The 16,792-nt window shown below is 38.1% G+C and overlaps 3 protein-coding genes across 3 annotated transcripts; 1 reads left to right on the top strand and 2 right to left on the bottom strand.

The window, feature by feature from the left end:
• The first annotated feature begins 8,499 nt into the window (after positions 1–8,499).
• LOC18053000 (50S ribosomal protein L27, chloroplastic) lies at positions 8,500–9,598 on the top strand. The gene is made up of 3 exons (XM_006446989.2): positions 8,500–8,927; positions 9,035–9,136; positions 9,241–9,598. Exons 1-3 carry the CDS (start codon positions 8,634–8,636, stop codon positions 9,421–9,423), a joined length of 579 nt encoding a protein of 192 aa, XP_006447052.1. The 5' UTR covers positions 8,500–8,633; the 3' UTR covers positions 9,424–9,598.
• A 224-nt stretch (positions 9,599–9,822) lies between these two features.
• On the bottom strand, positions 9,823–11,520 carry LOC18052999 (protein transport protein Sec61 subunit gamma). The gene is made up of 3 exons (XM_006446988.2): positions 11,366–11,520; positions 11,154–11,270; positions 9,823–10,068 (listed from the first exon to the last, which is right to left on the bottom strand). The coding sequence occupies exons 1-2, from the start codon at positions 11,457–11,459 to the stop codon at positions 11,155–11,157; spliced, it is 210 nt and encodes a 69-aa protein (XP_006447051.1). The 5' UTR covers positions 11,460–11,520; the 3' UTR covers positions 9,823–10,068; position 11,154.
• Positions 11,521–11,952: 432 nt separating this feature from the next.
• Positions 11,953–13,805, bottom strand: LOC18052998 (zinc finger protein 511). The gene is made up of 4 exons (XM_006446986.2): positions 13,545–13,805; positions 13,380–13,444; positions 12,997–13,195; positions 11,953–12,553 (listed from the first exon to the last, which is right to left on the bottom strand). The coding sequence occupies exons 1-4, from the start codon at positions 13,671–13,673 to the stop codon at positions 12,185–12,187; spliced, it is 762 nt and encodes a 253-aa protein (XP_006447049.1). The 5' UTR covers positions 13,674–13,805; the 3' UTR covers positions 11,953–12,184.
• Positions 13,806–16,792: the final 2,987 nt, after the last annotated feature.

Genomic DNA, 16,792 nt, shown 5'->3' with positions numbered 1-16,792 from the left:
TTTGATTAATAACGCTCACTCGGCCGCAGACCAACCGCGTGTAGTAGACCAAAACACTAGTAACACGAGATGCAAGCAGCCCGTTGTCAGTGTTATAACAGGGGGCCCCACCGTGGCTAAAAACTCCAACAGGTCGAGGAAGGAAGTATTTTTTAACACCCTAACAGCTAAGCGGGCAAAAACAAGACAAATACATATCATGTGGACAAATGAAGATGGGGAGGGAGTATTGTACCCACATGAGGATGCCCTGGTGATTAGGGCCACCGTGGCCAGTAAGAAATTTGATTGAGTCCTGGTAGATACAAGAAGGTCAGTGGACGTCCTGTTTAAGTCCACATTGAATGAAATGGGGATAGCAGATCTGAGGTTGGAGCACACAAATACATCATTGAAAGGGTTTGGCGAAGGGAAGTTGATTCCTCTTGGCATGGTCAAGCTACCAATCACAATAGGCTCTGGATTTTGTCGTGGTTGACGAAGATAGCCCATAGTAGAAAATTCTATGTCACTTTTTTTTTAGAGTGAGTAAGGCGGTAAAGAACAACCGCTACTTGGCCCTCAAGTATCGAGTGAATAAAGTCGTGTAAAGGTTGTAAAGGGCGACTAAAGAATCACTTGAGGGTGTTATGTAATAGAAATTAAAGAGACAATGCAAATTACCATGCTTAATTCTCGATCAAGATCTAAAAAAAGAGTGTATGAACCAATTGAAGAGTTGGAAACTGTGAGTATAAAAAAAAAGGCTAAGAGAGAACTGTTAAGATTGGATCGAAGTTGAGAGAAGAGATAAAGCGGGATCTGGTCCATTGTCTACAGGCACACTCGGATGTGTTCACCTGGTCGCATGAGGATATGCCAAGAATCGACCCGGAGGTAGCTTGCCACAGGTTGGTGATAAAGAAGGGAGCCTGACCTGTTAAACAGAAAAAGAGATACTTTAACCATGAGAGATACAAGGCCATTAATGGTGAAGTGGAGAAACTTCTAAAGGCATGATTAATCAGGGAGGTGAACTACCCCAAGTGGATATCTAATGTCGTTCTCGTAAATAATGCCAATGGAAAATGAAGGATGTGCGTGGATTTCACCAATCTTAACAAAGCGTGCCCAAAAGACAGCTTCCTATTACCTAAAATTGATTAATTGGTCGATTCAACAACTGGTCATAGCTTGCTTAACTTTATGGATGCGTTCTCTGGATACAATCAAATCTCGATGTTCGAGTAAGATGAATAACACACAGTCTTTTTTACTAACCAGGATTTGTTCTCTTACAGGGTTATGTTGTTTGGCCTCAAGAATGCCAGCGCAATATACTGGAGAATGGTGAACAAAATTTTCAAGCCACTAATTAGGCACACGATGGAGGTTTATGTGGACGATATGATAACCAAATCGAAGAGCCCAACCGAGCACACTAGACACCCCGATGAGATGTTTGAACTTATGTGAAGATACAAAATGAAGCTCAACCCTGAGAAGTGTGTCTTTGGGGTCGATTCCGGCAAGTTCCTCGGATTTATGGTGAGTCATCATGGAATTGAGGCAAATCCAGAGAAGATCTGAGCAATTGTGGAAATGAGGTCTCCTCGTAATTTAAACGAGATACAGAGCCTCACAGGAAAAGTGGCGGCATTGAGTTGATTCATATATAAGGCAAATCCAAGTGAATAAAAGACGAAAGAAGATGGAGAGGACTCATGAGTACGAAGAAGCCTTTCAGAAGCTAAAGCAATACTTACACTAAGCCATGTTGTTGTCCACACTGCGAGGAGAGGATGTAATGTTCCTATATTTGACCGTTTTGGATTATGCAACAAGCTCGGTATTGGTATGTAAGGAGTCGAGAATTCAATATCCAGTGTATTACACCGCAAAGCTCTACTCGACCCTGAGACTAGATACCCAAAGATGGAGAAGTGGGCACTCGCCCTAGTTGTTGCTGCTCGGAAGTTAAGACAATATTTTCAAGCATTTCCCATTGTTGTGGTGACTAACCAGCCGCTACGACAAATGTTGCATAAACCGGAAGCTTCTGGTCGCCTGGTAAAGTGGGCAATAGAGCTAAGTGAGTTTAATATAAGCGACAGACCACAAGCAATGATTAAGGCATATGCATTGGCAGACTTTATAGTAGAATTTATAGAGCCTCGCGTCGATACCGACCACAAGCGTGTTGATGTTAAAGACAATGGAGGCCAAATTTGGCAGGTGACGGTGGATGGGTCTTCAAGCGTGCAAAAGGATGGGGTAAGGATAATTTTGGAAAGTCAAGATGGAAAGGAAATCTATTATATTGTAAAGGCTCGAGTTTAAAGCCACAAACAACTAGACAAAATATGAGGCTTTGATTGCAGGGCTAGAGTTAGCTCAGTCTTTGCGGGTAACATGGTGAAAGTTCGAATATATTCACAACTGGTTGCCAACTTCATCAGCGAAAGGTTTTAACTACAAGATGAGAAAATTGAGTTGTACTTGAGGAAAGCCAAACAAATGATCGGAAAGTTTGAGTTAGTAGATATAGTGCAGATTCTGACATCCTGACTACCACAGCAGACGTAAAAATGTCAAAGTCGATTCTTGTGGAAGTAAAAGCCAATCCTAATACCAAACTAGACCAAGAGATTATGCGAATAGATCAAAACAGCTCGCGGATGGACCTCATCGTCTCAAACATCTGGGACAGAATATTACCAACAGATAAAGTACGGGCTCGAAAAATCAAGAGTCAAACAACTACGTATACACTAATTGATGAGGTGCTATATCGACGAGGGTACACCTTGCCATTTTCTAGATGTCTGGATAAAGAAGAGGCAGACTATATATTGAGGAAAATACATGAAGGGGTCTGTAGAAATCACCCAGGAGATAGATCCCTTGCTCTCAAAGCTCTAAAGCAAGGATACTTCTGGCCTACGATGCCCAAAGATTCTCAGGAAAAAAACCAGGACTTGCAAAAGCTGCTAGAATTTTAACTGTCTCCCGGCGCAACCACCCGAAAAGCTCACCATAATGTTCTCGCCTTGGCCATTTGCTCAATAGAGAATTGACCTAATTAGGTATTTGCCAAAAGGGCGGGGAGTTGCCATATACACTGTCGTGGCAATAGACTATTTCACTAAGTGGTATTTCACTAAGTGGGTTGAAATAGAAGAACTCAGTAAGAGAAAAAAAATAACAGATTTCGTATGAAGAAATATCATTTGCCACTATGGAATTCCATACGCCTTGATAACAGACAATGACAAGCAGGTCGACAATCACAACTTCATGAAGTTTTGTTAGAACCTCGGGATAAATCTAAAGTTCTGCTCACCCACACACCTACAGTCTAACGAACAAGTAGAAGTGGCCAACAAAGTCATAAAGAAGTTTATGAAGACGAGATTGAGAGAAAAGAAGGGTACATGGGTTGACGAGTTCTCAGGCATGCTGTAGGCATATAAGACCTCGCATAAGATGGCCACTGGAGAAACCATGTTCACTCAGGCCTTTGGGCATGAAGCAGTTGTGCCAGCAAACATAGGAATAACCATGCACTGAACTGGTCACTTTAACAAGTATGAGAATAATGAGCAGATCTGCTTGAATAAGGACTTGTTAGCCGAGAAGAGAGAGCTGAGATTGGAAAGGATAGCCGCTTACTAGCAAAGGGTAGCCCGCTACTATAATCAAAAGGTACGAGTGAGGTAATTTAGGGTAGGCGATTGGGTACTCAGAAAGGTTAACCAAAACACTAGAGATCCAGCCCAAAGTGTGCTTGATCCCAATTATGAAAGGCCATACAGAGTCCTGCAAGTTGCTAGACCAGGTGCTTATAGACTTGCCCGCGTGGATGGTCACGAGATGAAAAGGCCGTGGCATGCCAAGCATCTAAAAAAATATTTCCAGTAAGGTCTCTTTGGAATGAATTAAGCTAGTAATGTCTTATATTTGCTTTACTCCTTGTATTTGGTTTTGCTTCTTGTATTTCAAAAATTACGCTTAATGAAGGTTTGAGGAAGTTTATCCAGAAAGCTTAAAAATTTTCCAAAGCAATAAAGGCTTCAAGTCTCAAAGCTTGTTCGAGAGCGAGACCAGAAGCCAAGATTGCCGAAATCTGCTGGACCAAAAGACAGGGAGCAGTCGATCAAATATTCAAAAACATTTCTGAGTTAGACTTGAAGCCTGCTCTAGGGCAAGACCAGAGGCCAAGTTTTTCAAAATCTAATCCACCAAACGATGGCGAGCAGACGATCAAATATTAAAAAAATATTCTAAGTCAAATAAAGGCTACAAGTCTCAAAGCTTGTTCGAGAGCAAAACCAAAAGCCAAGATTGCCGAAATCTACTCGACCTGAGCGACGACGAGCAGATGATCAAATATTCAAAAAAAATTTCCAAGTCAAATAAAGGCTTCAAGTCTCAAAGCCTCCTCGTAGGCGAGAGCAGAAGCCAAGTTGGACATGATTTGCTTAAGCAGGCATCTGAATTTGGATAAGTCAGCTCGACCAGACGATGCGAACAAATCATTATTTGTCTGATAGAATCGTTGATCGTGCTCAATGCAGGACATAAGATTAAAGTGGTCTATCTGCAGTAAATAACGAAAATTGTATAAAGTAAACAAACTAAAGTTATTCATTAACAATCTAGTGACAAGAGCAAACAATTACAAAACTTGGAATACAATGTTTACAAAATAAGCTTGTGGTACGTTCATAGTGGATTTATGAGAAGATCTACTTCTGTTAGATTGTCAAATAGGGGAGATGGAAGAGTCTCGCCAGTTGCACCTGGGGGAATGCTTGCTTCAGCAACATCAATAAGAGCAAGGAGAGATGGGGAAGTCGCCTCCTCAATTGTGTTTGGCCCTATTTCCTCTCCACCTTTTTTAGTTGCCTCCTCATTCATGTATTCAGTTACACCAGCAGCAAGCTCGTCCATTTTCAAATCGGGGTGTTGCCCTCCGAGAACAGCCATGATGCACCGATAGGAATGCCTGAGCCTTTCGTTGTAGTTGTCATCAACTTTCCTCTCTAAAGTCTCGATTAGAGTCTTGTGCGAGGTACGGAGCGACTCCAGCTGAGACTCATGAGAAGCTTTTTGGATCTCTGAATCGTCCTTAGCCTTGCTCAACTCTTTTTCAAGGGTAATCGCATTAGCCTCTGCAAGAGATACTTACTTCACTAGCTTTATGTTCTTAAGGTTGAGGTCTCCTGCTTTTCTTCTCGGTGATTTCAGCTTTGTTTTTGCTGACTGAATATCATCCTATATCTTACGATCATAATGACCAACCTTCGCTTTGTAGTAGGTAGCCATGCAACTCAGTTGAAAGGTACCGAATTGAATAGCCCCAACCAACTCCTTGAGCGTACTGCCATCAAAGTCCTCCAAAATTTTGGTCTTCACGAGCCTAACAAACTCATTGATATAAGGGACCAAATACTCTGGTTAATCATCGGGTGGACGAGGCTTGGACCCTGCTGAATGAGGAGAAGTTGCAAGACCAGCACTACCTGTAACTCCAATGGCTTCGCTTGCTCTAGGAGGAGAAGAAGGTGGTAGGGTTTTCAGAGCGAAAGTTTTCCCTATGGTGCTGAGGCGCTTCTCTGAAAGAGCCTCCTTGCTGTGATCCCCCCTTAGCGCCACCAAAATGAGGGGATTTTTTGTTTAAAGCCCCAATCACGGCGTCCTCCATAGCATAGGCGTTAGGCACTAAGTGAGAATCAACCAGGTTGCAAGTACTCATCTGATCTCTATACGAGCAAGAATTTGCTAACGCAATCTCAATTCGCCCTTTACGCTATAGTGGATGCTCTAGGAACCTACAGTATAATCAGAGGCTCTGTTAGAAATAATTTAGTCATTTTATCGACTGGTGGTGCAATACACCTTAAACGAGCAGGCAACCTAGAATTGAGAAACGAGAGGGGACATGGACATTCCCACCATGAGTTGGAGCTGCCTGACCCCATGGACCCCCAGCAAAAAAAAAAAAAAAAACTTGCTCTTCTAATTCCCACCACCTGTTCGGAGGTCAGTTATAGGTTTCCTAGTCTTGGTACTTGACATGAAATAGTACCAACCGATGTCTTTAGGGCTGCTCTTTAACTGGTACAAGTGCTTGACCTCATCAATTGTAGATTCACTTTCACCACACCTGTTCCACAGTATGAACAGACCAGAAAGTACTCTCCATCCGTTGGGGTTAAGCTGACCCGGAGATAAATGTAATCTACCAAGCATCTTCATAAAGTAAGGCTGCAAGGGAAGCCTCATTCGTAATTTAAAACTCTTTGAGAATAAAGTAATATAACCCCTGGGAAGTCGGATAGAGGTATCTTTTTTCTCAGTGATCCTAAAGTTTATATCATCAGGAATCTTGTAAATGTTTCGAAGCTCTCTAAGGTCATCTGTTGTGGTCGTGCAAGTCATGAAATCAATAAGGTAATACTCAGCCAGAGTTCTATCACTTAATTTTCTCTTCTTCTCTGGTCGAGCTACCTCTGGTGAAGACACTTCATCAGACTCTTCACCTACGTACCCACTCAAGGTTCCCTATGAGCTAGAAGATTCGTTGTCATTAATTTTGCTAGATGATGTAGAAATCTCAGGAGACATTCTCCTAGCACTATTCCTAACACTAGAATGACCTACTAGCTCTAAGGGGAACCTGATGTCGAAAATGGGCTCTATGAGCAGTCTAGGCAAGAAATTCGGTTCATCATCGTCAATCTCAATTACCTTTTCCTTGCCTTTTGACATTCCTTAAACGATATCCAAAAAGATACAATTAAATTCCTATCAACCCAAAAAAAAAATGATAAATATCCAAAATTGGAGTAAGGAAAATAGTACCTAAAACAGAAGCATACTAGAACAGATATAGAAAAAGTGACTTAATCTTCGGTGGAGGCAGATAGTTTGATCACCGGAGGGCGAAAGGAAGGAATTTTCCTTCGAAGATTAGGGTTCCCAAGGGAATCGGAAACCCTTAGGTAATGGTCATTTAACAGCACACACCTGAGAGTTTTATAACTGTTAGTTTAAATTTTGAATGAATAGATAGATTCCTGCCACATCACCCGCATTTAATGACGACACGACTCTTCGAGTAAACAACTGTTAGCAGCTTAAAGGGTAAAATGAACAGCTCCTCCTTTTAACACCAAGAAGTCAAAGTGTGTCCCGAACAAAATAGAACTACCAAGTTTCTAATATTGATCCATTGCATTATCAACACCAGAAACTGAGGGACCGGTGTTTGGGGTATATAACGACGCCACAAGCTGCACTCGAACAAGGATTTCTTTCTTGTGGGCGAGGAGCTATATAACGTCCATGAGCAGGAGTCCTTTGTTCGACACCGAAGAGACCTTCTATTGGGGCCAAGGCCGAAGACCTAATCAATGACAGTTATCAAAACATGTGTTACTTTTTGAGAATCCAGGCACAAGGCTCACTCAGCCACAATTACAACATTCTCAGGAGGGCTATAAAAGGGGCCTCCAAAGAAGGTAAAAGGGTTGGACCCTTAAACATTGAACCTATTAAAAGAAAATTTCATTTTTGAGATTCTTTTTTTGGGTTCTTGGGGGGAAGAGTTCTCGGGAATCTAAGGAATAAACATTACAGTAAAAAGCCACGAGAACAGTGGCAAAGTTTTTCCTAAGTAAGCCCAGATTGCTGATTTGAGCGTCGGAGGGTTTACGCCGGGAAAACCTTCGACGTTCTCTAGCTGGTTTTCTGTGTGTAGGAGTGTGCCGATGAGAAGTTGCAAGCTTTAAAGTCTTGCTAGTCAAAAAGGAGCAATGTGAAGTTATCCCTTACCAACTACAAATTGAAGTGTTGAGGAAGAATTATGGTCGCGAACAAGCTGACCCAAAACCCTATATCAACAATACATATACTCAACCACAATACACAAGTCAGTTAAATTATACAGATCTTGACATCTTTATAAAAAAAAATAAATAGTAATAACAATTTCTTTTTTAAGAATTCATTTCTTGATACATAGAACTGCAACAGAAAAGCATTGTAGTTTTATTTTTATTTAGCAGCCAAGATTTCTACATCCAAACAAAATTATTTCAAGTGTGAGATAAAATATATAAAACAATATTTATAAAAACTTTAAAAAAATACATTTCCAACATTTTAAAGGTGTGCGTCGACACTTTATAAAATACAAAAATAAAAAGTAATTTTATTTATAATAAAATTTATTTTCTATTGGGTGAGTACTAATTAACAATTGAGATAAAATTATTATTTGAATTGTTAGAAAATATTATAACGAATATTAATAGGCCTTCAAAATTTTATTTTAAATTTACTCTAAATAATATTATATGTAATATCATATTATTAAAATGTCATTCATTAAGTAGTTAATAATTTTTTTCAAAAAAAAATCTAACACAAATTTAGTTACATTAATCCACCAGCCAATAAACGAAATTTTGGAATGACGTAATTCTACTTCCACATAGGCAGGGCCCGCCATTCCGAATGACTTGACTTGATTGCTGAAGTGGCCAGTGGTGAAACTGAACCGAACGACCCTTAAGATAAGCGCCTCACTCGTTTATCCGTCTTTTTCGAAATATTTTCATTTCCACCATTAAACCGAGAGAAGAAAAATGGCAACAGCTTCAATGAGTGCGAGCCTAATCGGCTCGTTTAAGGGTCTCTCTTTATCTTCAAGCTCTTCCTCCTCCTTCCTCAAAGGCGATTTCACCGTGTGTCCCAAATCCGTCACCGTTTCCCTCCCACCAACGTCGCCGTTACCCTTAACTATCGAATCTGCACACAAGAAGGGAGCCGGTAGCACAAAGAACGGCCGTGATTCGCGGGGACAGCGGCTCGGCGTCAAGATTTTCGGTGACCAGGTCGCCAAGCCCGGCGCAATTATCGTCCGCCAGCGTGGCACCAAGGTTTTCACCCTAAATTCCTTTTCTTATATTAAAATTTTTTTTTAAAAAAAAATTAAATTTGTGCGTTTTAGTAACTATGTGATTTTAACCTGAAGTGAAATTTTCAGTTCCATCCAGGGAAAAATGTGGGGCTTGGCAAGGACCATACAATATTCTCTTTGATTGATGGACTAGTCAAATTTGAGAAGTTTGGGCCTGACAGGAAGCAGGTGAAATATTTTGCAATAACAAACTGTTTGTGAAAATGCTCAAGTGAATGCCATCTTGAATTGTATTGGTAGTAGAATTGAACATGGATTTGTGTGATTTTTAGATAAGTGTTTACCCAAGAGAAGTGCAGCCTGAGAATCCCAACAGTTACAGAGCAAGGAAGCGAGAGTACTTCAGGTTGCAGCGGGAGAAAAAGAAGGCTAGAAAGGAAGCTTATTTGGCTCAACCTCAGCTGGTGCTTGCTTCTGCTCTCGATGATGCTGCTGATGGCCTTCCCAATTGCTAAGTCTGAAGTGCTGCCCATTATTTTTCGACTTGTTAGTTCTTGTATCTTATTGAATTTTTTTTTCCCATTATCGTCACACAATGGAAATAGGATTTCTTTAATTAATGGCTTCTCTGATTCAAAAGTCACCGGTGATTTTGAATTTTTGAATAAACATTGCCCAACTTTTCAGTTCCATGACCGCTACTGGCAAGTATCGTAGAATTAGAATTTGGCGGTTTGCATTCTAAATTAACAAAGTTGACTGCGGTGATGTATTTCCTTCTGATTTTCGAACACAGCGCTCCTCTCCGACGCCTTGAATTGATCCCCTTATTATTTAACTGAGTTCATCGTTAGTTGGAACAAAAATTGCAGGCTTTCAAGTGGAGCATTTGCAAGTGCTAAAGTAAAGGGGTCTAAAGTAAACAAAATGATTTAACGTAGCAAGTTCCAATCTGTAAGAACAAACTAATTTTCGACAAAAGTAAAATATTTCCGGAGTAAGTCAACTTAAAAGCAAATATAAAGTCTAATTCAAAAAGATTCAAGGCATATTTGAGGTACTGTCTAATAAAATTCTAAACGGGTTAACTCATTCCTTCGTTGAAGGGTGTGAATCAATCTGCTGATAACTTCCATCATCAAAGCCAGCAACTCTGCAGCCTGCAATTTCACAAGGAATTCATTAGTCTTTAATGAATGTATGACAACAGTTAGTATTGCATTCCAAATGCATATTAATCCATAGTCAATAACCAGCAAAATTTGAATTTGATTATGGTCCTCATCCTCTTAATGACTTTTCTTCAGTAGTGTGTCTATGAAGAAAAAAACTATAGATATAATTTCTCAAAGTGCACATAAGCTTCAAAATTCTAGTCAATTAACATCCCACGGTAAGCAACATCACAAGTAGCACATCAATTGCAAAAGCAGTCACTCAGAACATTCAAGATCAATGCACAACTATTGCTAAATTTTGTAGGCAAGTTAAGCACATACAAAAGCATAAAAGAAAATTTTAAAATATACACCAAATATGCTAAAATTCAGCAACAGGGACAAATAAATTTGAAAGAAAGAACCCATGCATCTTCGTGAGACATCAAACCTGCCTGTTGTATATAGTTTGCCCACATTTTATTGGCTGTCGTTCAACATGTTTTGACATTGAATGTACTACATTTACACATTTCTTTATTTCTATTTGCAAATAAGTGGATGCTCGCTATAGGACTACACATAAGTTGCTTGCATTTTCAATCAAAGAACAGAACAACATCCTCCTAGTTTCAACAGTGTCCCAGATGAGAAAAACAAGAACCCTCTGTTTCATTGCAACACCAGCTCAAAAAACCAGAAAAGTAATGCAACGTCTTTGATGTACCAGAATAATCTATACATCTTGAGCCATTTAAACATCCAATCAAAGATGTCACAAATGTGACTGATTTTTTCATCCAAGACTGTATCCTAAAAATAAAATAAAAAAATCCACAAACCGAAAATTCACAAATCATGTAGAAAAAACTGGAGTTCGTAGTCAATGGCTCCTATTAATAAGATTTGAATACATACATAAGATTAGTGAATTATACATTGATGATAAAGATTAATCACCTTAAAAACTAATTCAATATGCATTTCATGTCCAAATTAAACCTAAAGCTTAACTCGCTATCAAATTGTAAACATACACACAAGGCAAGAGAATATTTCAATCATAAATTAAAACAATGGACTTGTACCTTATCCAGATCCAACAATAATATTGTTGATAGGGATGAAGATCAACTTGACGAAGAAACCTACGAATCCCATGACAACGAATCCGATCGCCGTACGGAACGCAACCTTCGTGAATTCTGCGAAATTTCAAAATAAATTGCAAGTCAATATACCGGCAGATTAAATCAGAAAAAAAATAAAACAATAAATTCGAAATTATTATGACATGTACCTTTGCGATCGGGCTTGTGACACCTCTTGACGAGACGCAAGCTGTCTTTTGCGAAATCTCTGAGCGGATCGAAGACGTTGTCGATGGCGTCCATTTTCGTTTTCTCCTTCAATGAAGCGAATTTGTAGATCTATGAATTTAGCGCAACCGGCTGTTGTTAAATAAGCTGCCAAAGATGATGTCAACTATCTTTCCCTATTATTTGACCAAAATACCCTTATTCAGAACGATGTCGTTTCGTTAACTGTTTGAATGCTTCCTCCGATTCTTCAATTTTGTTTTTTGTGGATGAAATTCAAAGACAACCAATTTGAAACCTTCCTTGTTCGGCATCATGTGAAATCAGATTTATGATATGATTTCAAAACTTTGCAATGATTGAGCATTATATCCCAGATCATGTGGCGTATGAGTAATATTTTTTTAGTTAATCAAAACATTCACGGAATATCATTTGAAATTACTTACATCACTATTCAAAAGGAAGAATTAACATCAAGCGAAAAACAAGATTTCTTTCAAAGAATAACATAGAAATATATTAATAAAATGATCATCACTACATTAACATTTTTAATTCATAGGTAATAATATATGATCAATAAAATAAGAAAAGTGGGCTTCGAAACAAGTTGTCAGCTAGTCGGAAGTGATTCAACTCCAAGGGTCGATGGGAAATTTCAAGGGATGCACCATCTTTCGGCAACTCATAATCTGTTCAAAGCTCATTGCAGTCTGCACAAGACATGAGAATTGGTACTGCAGGAAAATACTGAAGCATGTGTAGTGGTCCAGATTCAATCAGCGTATGCATGCTGGCTATCTTTTTGTTTGCATTGAGGTGGAGTCTGGTTTTCTTTCGCGTTGAACAGCTCGAGGGACAAGGGTCAAGCCACGAGTGTGGCGACGACCAAAGCTAACAGACGAAGGAGTGGAGTCCGAAGTGCTTAATTTAGAGACAGCAGAAACAAGACCATTGATGGTTTCATCTTCTACTTCCATCGAACTTGAAGCTTCCTTCTTTTGTAAAGCTTGTTTACGTTGGTTCTTCTGTCTCTGTTTCTTGGATGGGTGGGCCTTTTTGAAGAACTCAAATGAAGTAGGGAACTTGTGCTTGTCCACCAGATGCTGTTGCCGACTTTTGTAGTTCTTGAACTTCAACCCACAGCCTTCAACCAAGCATTCATACTGTTACACACAAACATGCAGCAATATGTTGTATCTCAAATAAAATCAAGAAGACAAAACTCAAGCAGATGCCGACAGACTCGAACCACAAAATGAGTATTATTCATAGATCTAGCCAATTAAGATCATTGATTCGGGTTCTAAGAATCAGTAATCACGTTATTAACAGAAAGGCCATCTATTCTAGCAAAAGCTATCAGTAAAATAGATGGTCATATCTGTGGAATTTCTCAAGTAATGCACAAACAAGTTCAAGTCAGAAATGCCAAATGATGTAGGATAAAAAGGAAATGTGACTTGTTATAGAAACTTGAAACTGCACAAAGTACCATTTCTTAGCAACCGAAAAGATTCCGCCATGTTTTAAATCCACAATAAAAAATAACCATACACGATTTAGTCATTGCTTCACGACACAAACTTAAGTGGACAAAAAAAATTACCATGGGATAGCCACGTGCAACCTTTGCCTGAAAGAAAGAATCATGAGCTTCGGATACATGTATGCTCAGCAAACGCGATGTTGGATAAACTCTGCAACACACAGAACAGGATGCAGTATGCCGGGCATTGTAATGATCTTCAAACTCCTCTAAAGATCTCAATCGTGCATTACAACCAACAATAGGACAGCAGACTCGCCTGTTCAAGCATCAATTAAGGACAATTTGAATAAACTCGTAAAGAGACACATTTATAAACCTTGATTCTTAATCAAACATCCAATTTCTGGATAATAATGAATAATAAGATCCATAACCTAACACAAGAAACACACACAAAAAAAGAAAAAAAAGGTTAAACTATTACAAGTAAGTAATAGTACCTGCCATCCTCGGTTACCATATTCTCAAGTTGGTACTTTTCATCTTCACTGAAATCCAAAGCAACCTGTAAATTGAAAAAAATATATATATCAAATGATTATTACTTAGAAAAAAAAGATAAGAAAAAATGCCTCGAATAAAAAAAGAAAGTGGGGAAAGAGGACCTGTTTAGCGAGAAGTTCGCGTTCAATGTTGCCGGAAGCAAAGAAGGGAGAATCGGGGCGAAAACGACGACGAACCGAAGCCCAGTGCGGGAACTCTGATTCGAAGTTTGCGTCTAGAACCATCGCCATGAATTATCGATATCGATTTTGAGTTTTCAGCTTTCGGTTCGTTTTCGTTTCGTTGTTTCTGGTGAATTCAATTTTGAACTTGTCTAGCGGTTGTGGAGAAGAGAGTGGAAGCGAGGAAAGGAATAGTGTTGTTTCGGGGAGCAGTTCGGATTTGAATCTAAAATGAAGGTTGGGTTTTGCTATTGTGCCCTTTACTGGCCCAAGAATGCTAAGATTTATGGCCCAAAGCTTGGGCCCCAAACCATGTCATGGGTTGTTTTGTGTCTTTCAAGTAAGTTTCTGGTTTGTCTTTGGTATTTATTTTTTGTTTATAATGTTATATTTTTCTTTTGATTTTATCGATAAAAATTAAAATCACAACCGGCAGCCACTACCGGTGATAGTCAACAGCAAGTAATTTATTATTTTCATTTAAGTAACGTTTGATACCATTAAAATTCTTGTTATTGGCTGCATGGGATAGGATAAATATCCCCACAAAGAGCGAAGGCTTAGGGGTGGATGCTGGGGGGACAGTAACCGACCCGATTTGAAAATTTTGGGTTCGAGACTTCAACTCGATTGGATTGAATTATGACCAGCTCAAGTCAAACTTACTCCAATCCAAAATACCATGCACACACAAATCATCTGTGACACAAATTTTCGATCAGATTCGAATTATATCCAAGTTGGAATGGATCGAATTACAAGTTTAGATTATTTTTCCCAACTCAATTAATTTAAAAACCCGATCGAGTTAATCTGAACCTAAATTTACCCACCCTAAATGGGTGTGAGCTAGCATTGATAAAATTTTCTAAATTTTGATCAAGATTTGAGATCCTAGCCCATTTGGGTCATGATTCGAGATAAAATTTTGTCCCAATTTACTATACATGTTGAAATTTAAAATGTTTGAAAATCTCAATCGAGATCTCGACTGACTCGAAATTTAAGTTTTTAGAAAAGTATGATAATTCAATTTAAGGAATTATATCTCTAATATGTTGATCATATGTGTATGACAACTCGTTTCAATAAATTATATATGTGTGTGTCGTCACAAGCGTATGACATGTTAGTTATAAGTATATGAAATATTGTTTGTGATAAAATTTATAACGTATGATAGAAAACTCACGTTATCTGAGACAATTTGAAATTCCGATCGAAAAGGAATTTAAACATATTTTTGTCCAAATTTAAGTTAAATTTACTATTTGCAACAAAACCAAGATCGGCAAATTTTGACTAGTCCCATCCTATTACCAACCCTAGTGCGAGCTAGTGGAGTAAAGAATGGTCAAGGTCAAACTTATGGCTGAGTTTGGCTTGTTCAACAAGCATTGATTGTTTTTGCTGTGTAGTCTGGTCCAGGTTTGTGCAGCCTACCAAACACGCCCCGAGGATGTGCAAAGCATGCGGTATTAAAGATTGAATTTGGTTGGCAATGTTTTTAATCTTAGACGTGGCGAGGTAGGGTTTGTTCGGGCAAATTCAATCGCCCAGAATATAGTATGCAATTATCACTAAAGTTTATATTAATGTACCTTCCCTATAAGAAACATTCCTGATTCAAAGATTATGTTATGTCATTAAATATCCAAATTTAAAAGTGAATGACCCAACTTCTGTTTGGAGTGAAACGAAGGTTAATTTTTTTAATGGGTAGTTTAAAATTATAACTTCTAAAGAATTTTGAAGATCGTATCATATGGTTGTCCCATATGATGATGTTTCAATATATTTAACTTTTTCCAATACATTGAAAATTCAACTTTACTTCTTAATTATTTAAACATATTCCATATTAACATCAAAGGGTACCATTTAAAATCTGTAAATTAAAGCTTAACAACCACAATCAAAAGGTTGAAAATTGAGATAGTGGTGCGATGATTTGGCCTTTTACAACAAGGAAAAAAGAAGGGTCAAAGGTAAATATTTCTATATCAAAGTTGTCAATGGGTGCAACACTTCTCATTTTGGGCCCCAAATTTATCCTCTATATAGCATATGTTCGTATGGTGGTGTGATGTTCTAGATGAATCCACGTTATGGGGTCGGACCAGATCAGCTAAGAGCTAGATTAGATATTACAGATGCGACGGCTATTGAAAGAGTATAAATTTAATTTGTGCGTGGCATGAGATTGGGGGTGCATGTTTATTGAAAGCAAAAAGAAATTAAAAGAAAAATAGAAAAGGTGTGCGTGGGTCTATTTTGTAAAATCTCCACTATTCTTCCATTCTCTTAGAGATTTGGTTAATTATTTTTAATTTTTTTTGAGAAGTAATTATTTTTAATTAGTTTCATTTGATTGATCATTTAAATTCGGATATTTGAAAGATAAAGAGGTTAATAAATAGAAGATTTTTATGTTCGAATTATCCTCTCACAAAATGACAATCTTTAAAATACATTCTAAATTATTATAAAGTTTAACTACTTTCATTTTATTAAGAAGATAAAAAAAATCATCAGCTGACCTAATTTTTTTTCTTTATCTTGTGCACAAAAATAGAGATAAGTTGAAATTTATAATAAGTTGAAGGTATTTTTAATGATTGTCAGTTTCATGAAAGGGTGATTCAAAATTTATCCTAAATAAAATAAAATAAAAGCAAGAGGCAAGTATATATATGTATCTTTCTGGGTATGCACATACATCTGGCCACGTAATGCTAATCTTACTTCACTCTTCTAACTAATCGTTATAAACAAGTGTTAAAAAAATGAAGACAGATAGATTTCGAACCTCTATAAAATTTTCAACACCTAAAAGAAAACAGTTTTTTTGAACATAATTGTGATTGGCGAGAGTTTGTTGGCCAAGGTGATTGGCTCCGTGTCAAATAAGAAAATCAAACAAAATTACATCACGTTTCATACGTGTAGTGAAGATGAAAGCTTCGTTCTAACGGCTCTGAATACAATTATAATAATCAAGATTAACAAAGTCTAATTAGGGGATATTGACACATATTTCTAATTAATTTTTACAAGAATTGGCAATATTGGCTCAGTCTATCAAAGTACACAAGTGGGTTTTGCTTATTTCCTAGAATTGCAATTACCATATGGGAAAACATTTATCTTTGCACGCCTAATGCATTTTTTGGCCATAAAAAAGGCAA

Source organism: Citrus clementina, unplaced genomic scaffold, assembly GCF_000493195.1.
Source record: "Citrus clementina cultivar Clemenules unplaced genomic scaffold, Citrus_clementina_v1.0 scaffold_2, whole genome shotgun sequence".
Classification (NCBI taxonomy): domain Eukaryota; kingdom Viridiplantae; phylum Streptophyta; class Magnoliopsida; order Sapindales; family Rutaceae; genus Citrus; species Citrus x clementina.
The sequence above is the reverse complement of the archived record's forward strand: the minus strand, read 5'-3'. Positions and strand labels throughout refer to the sequence as shown.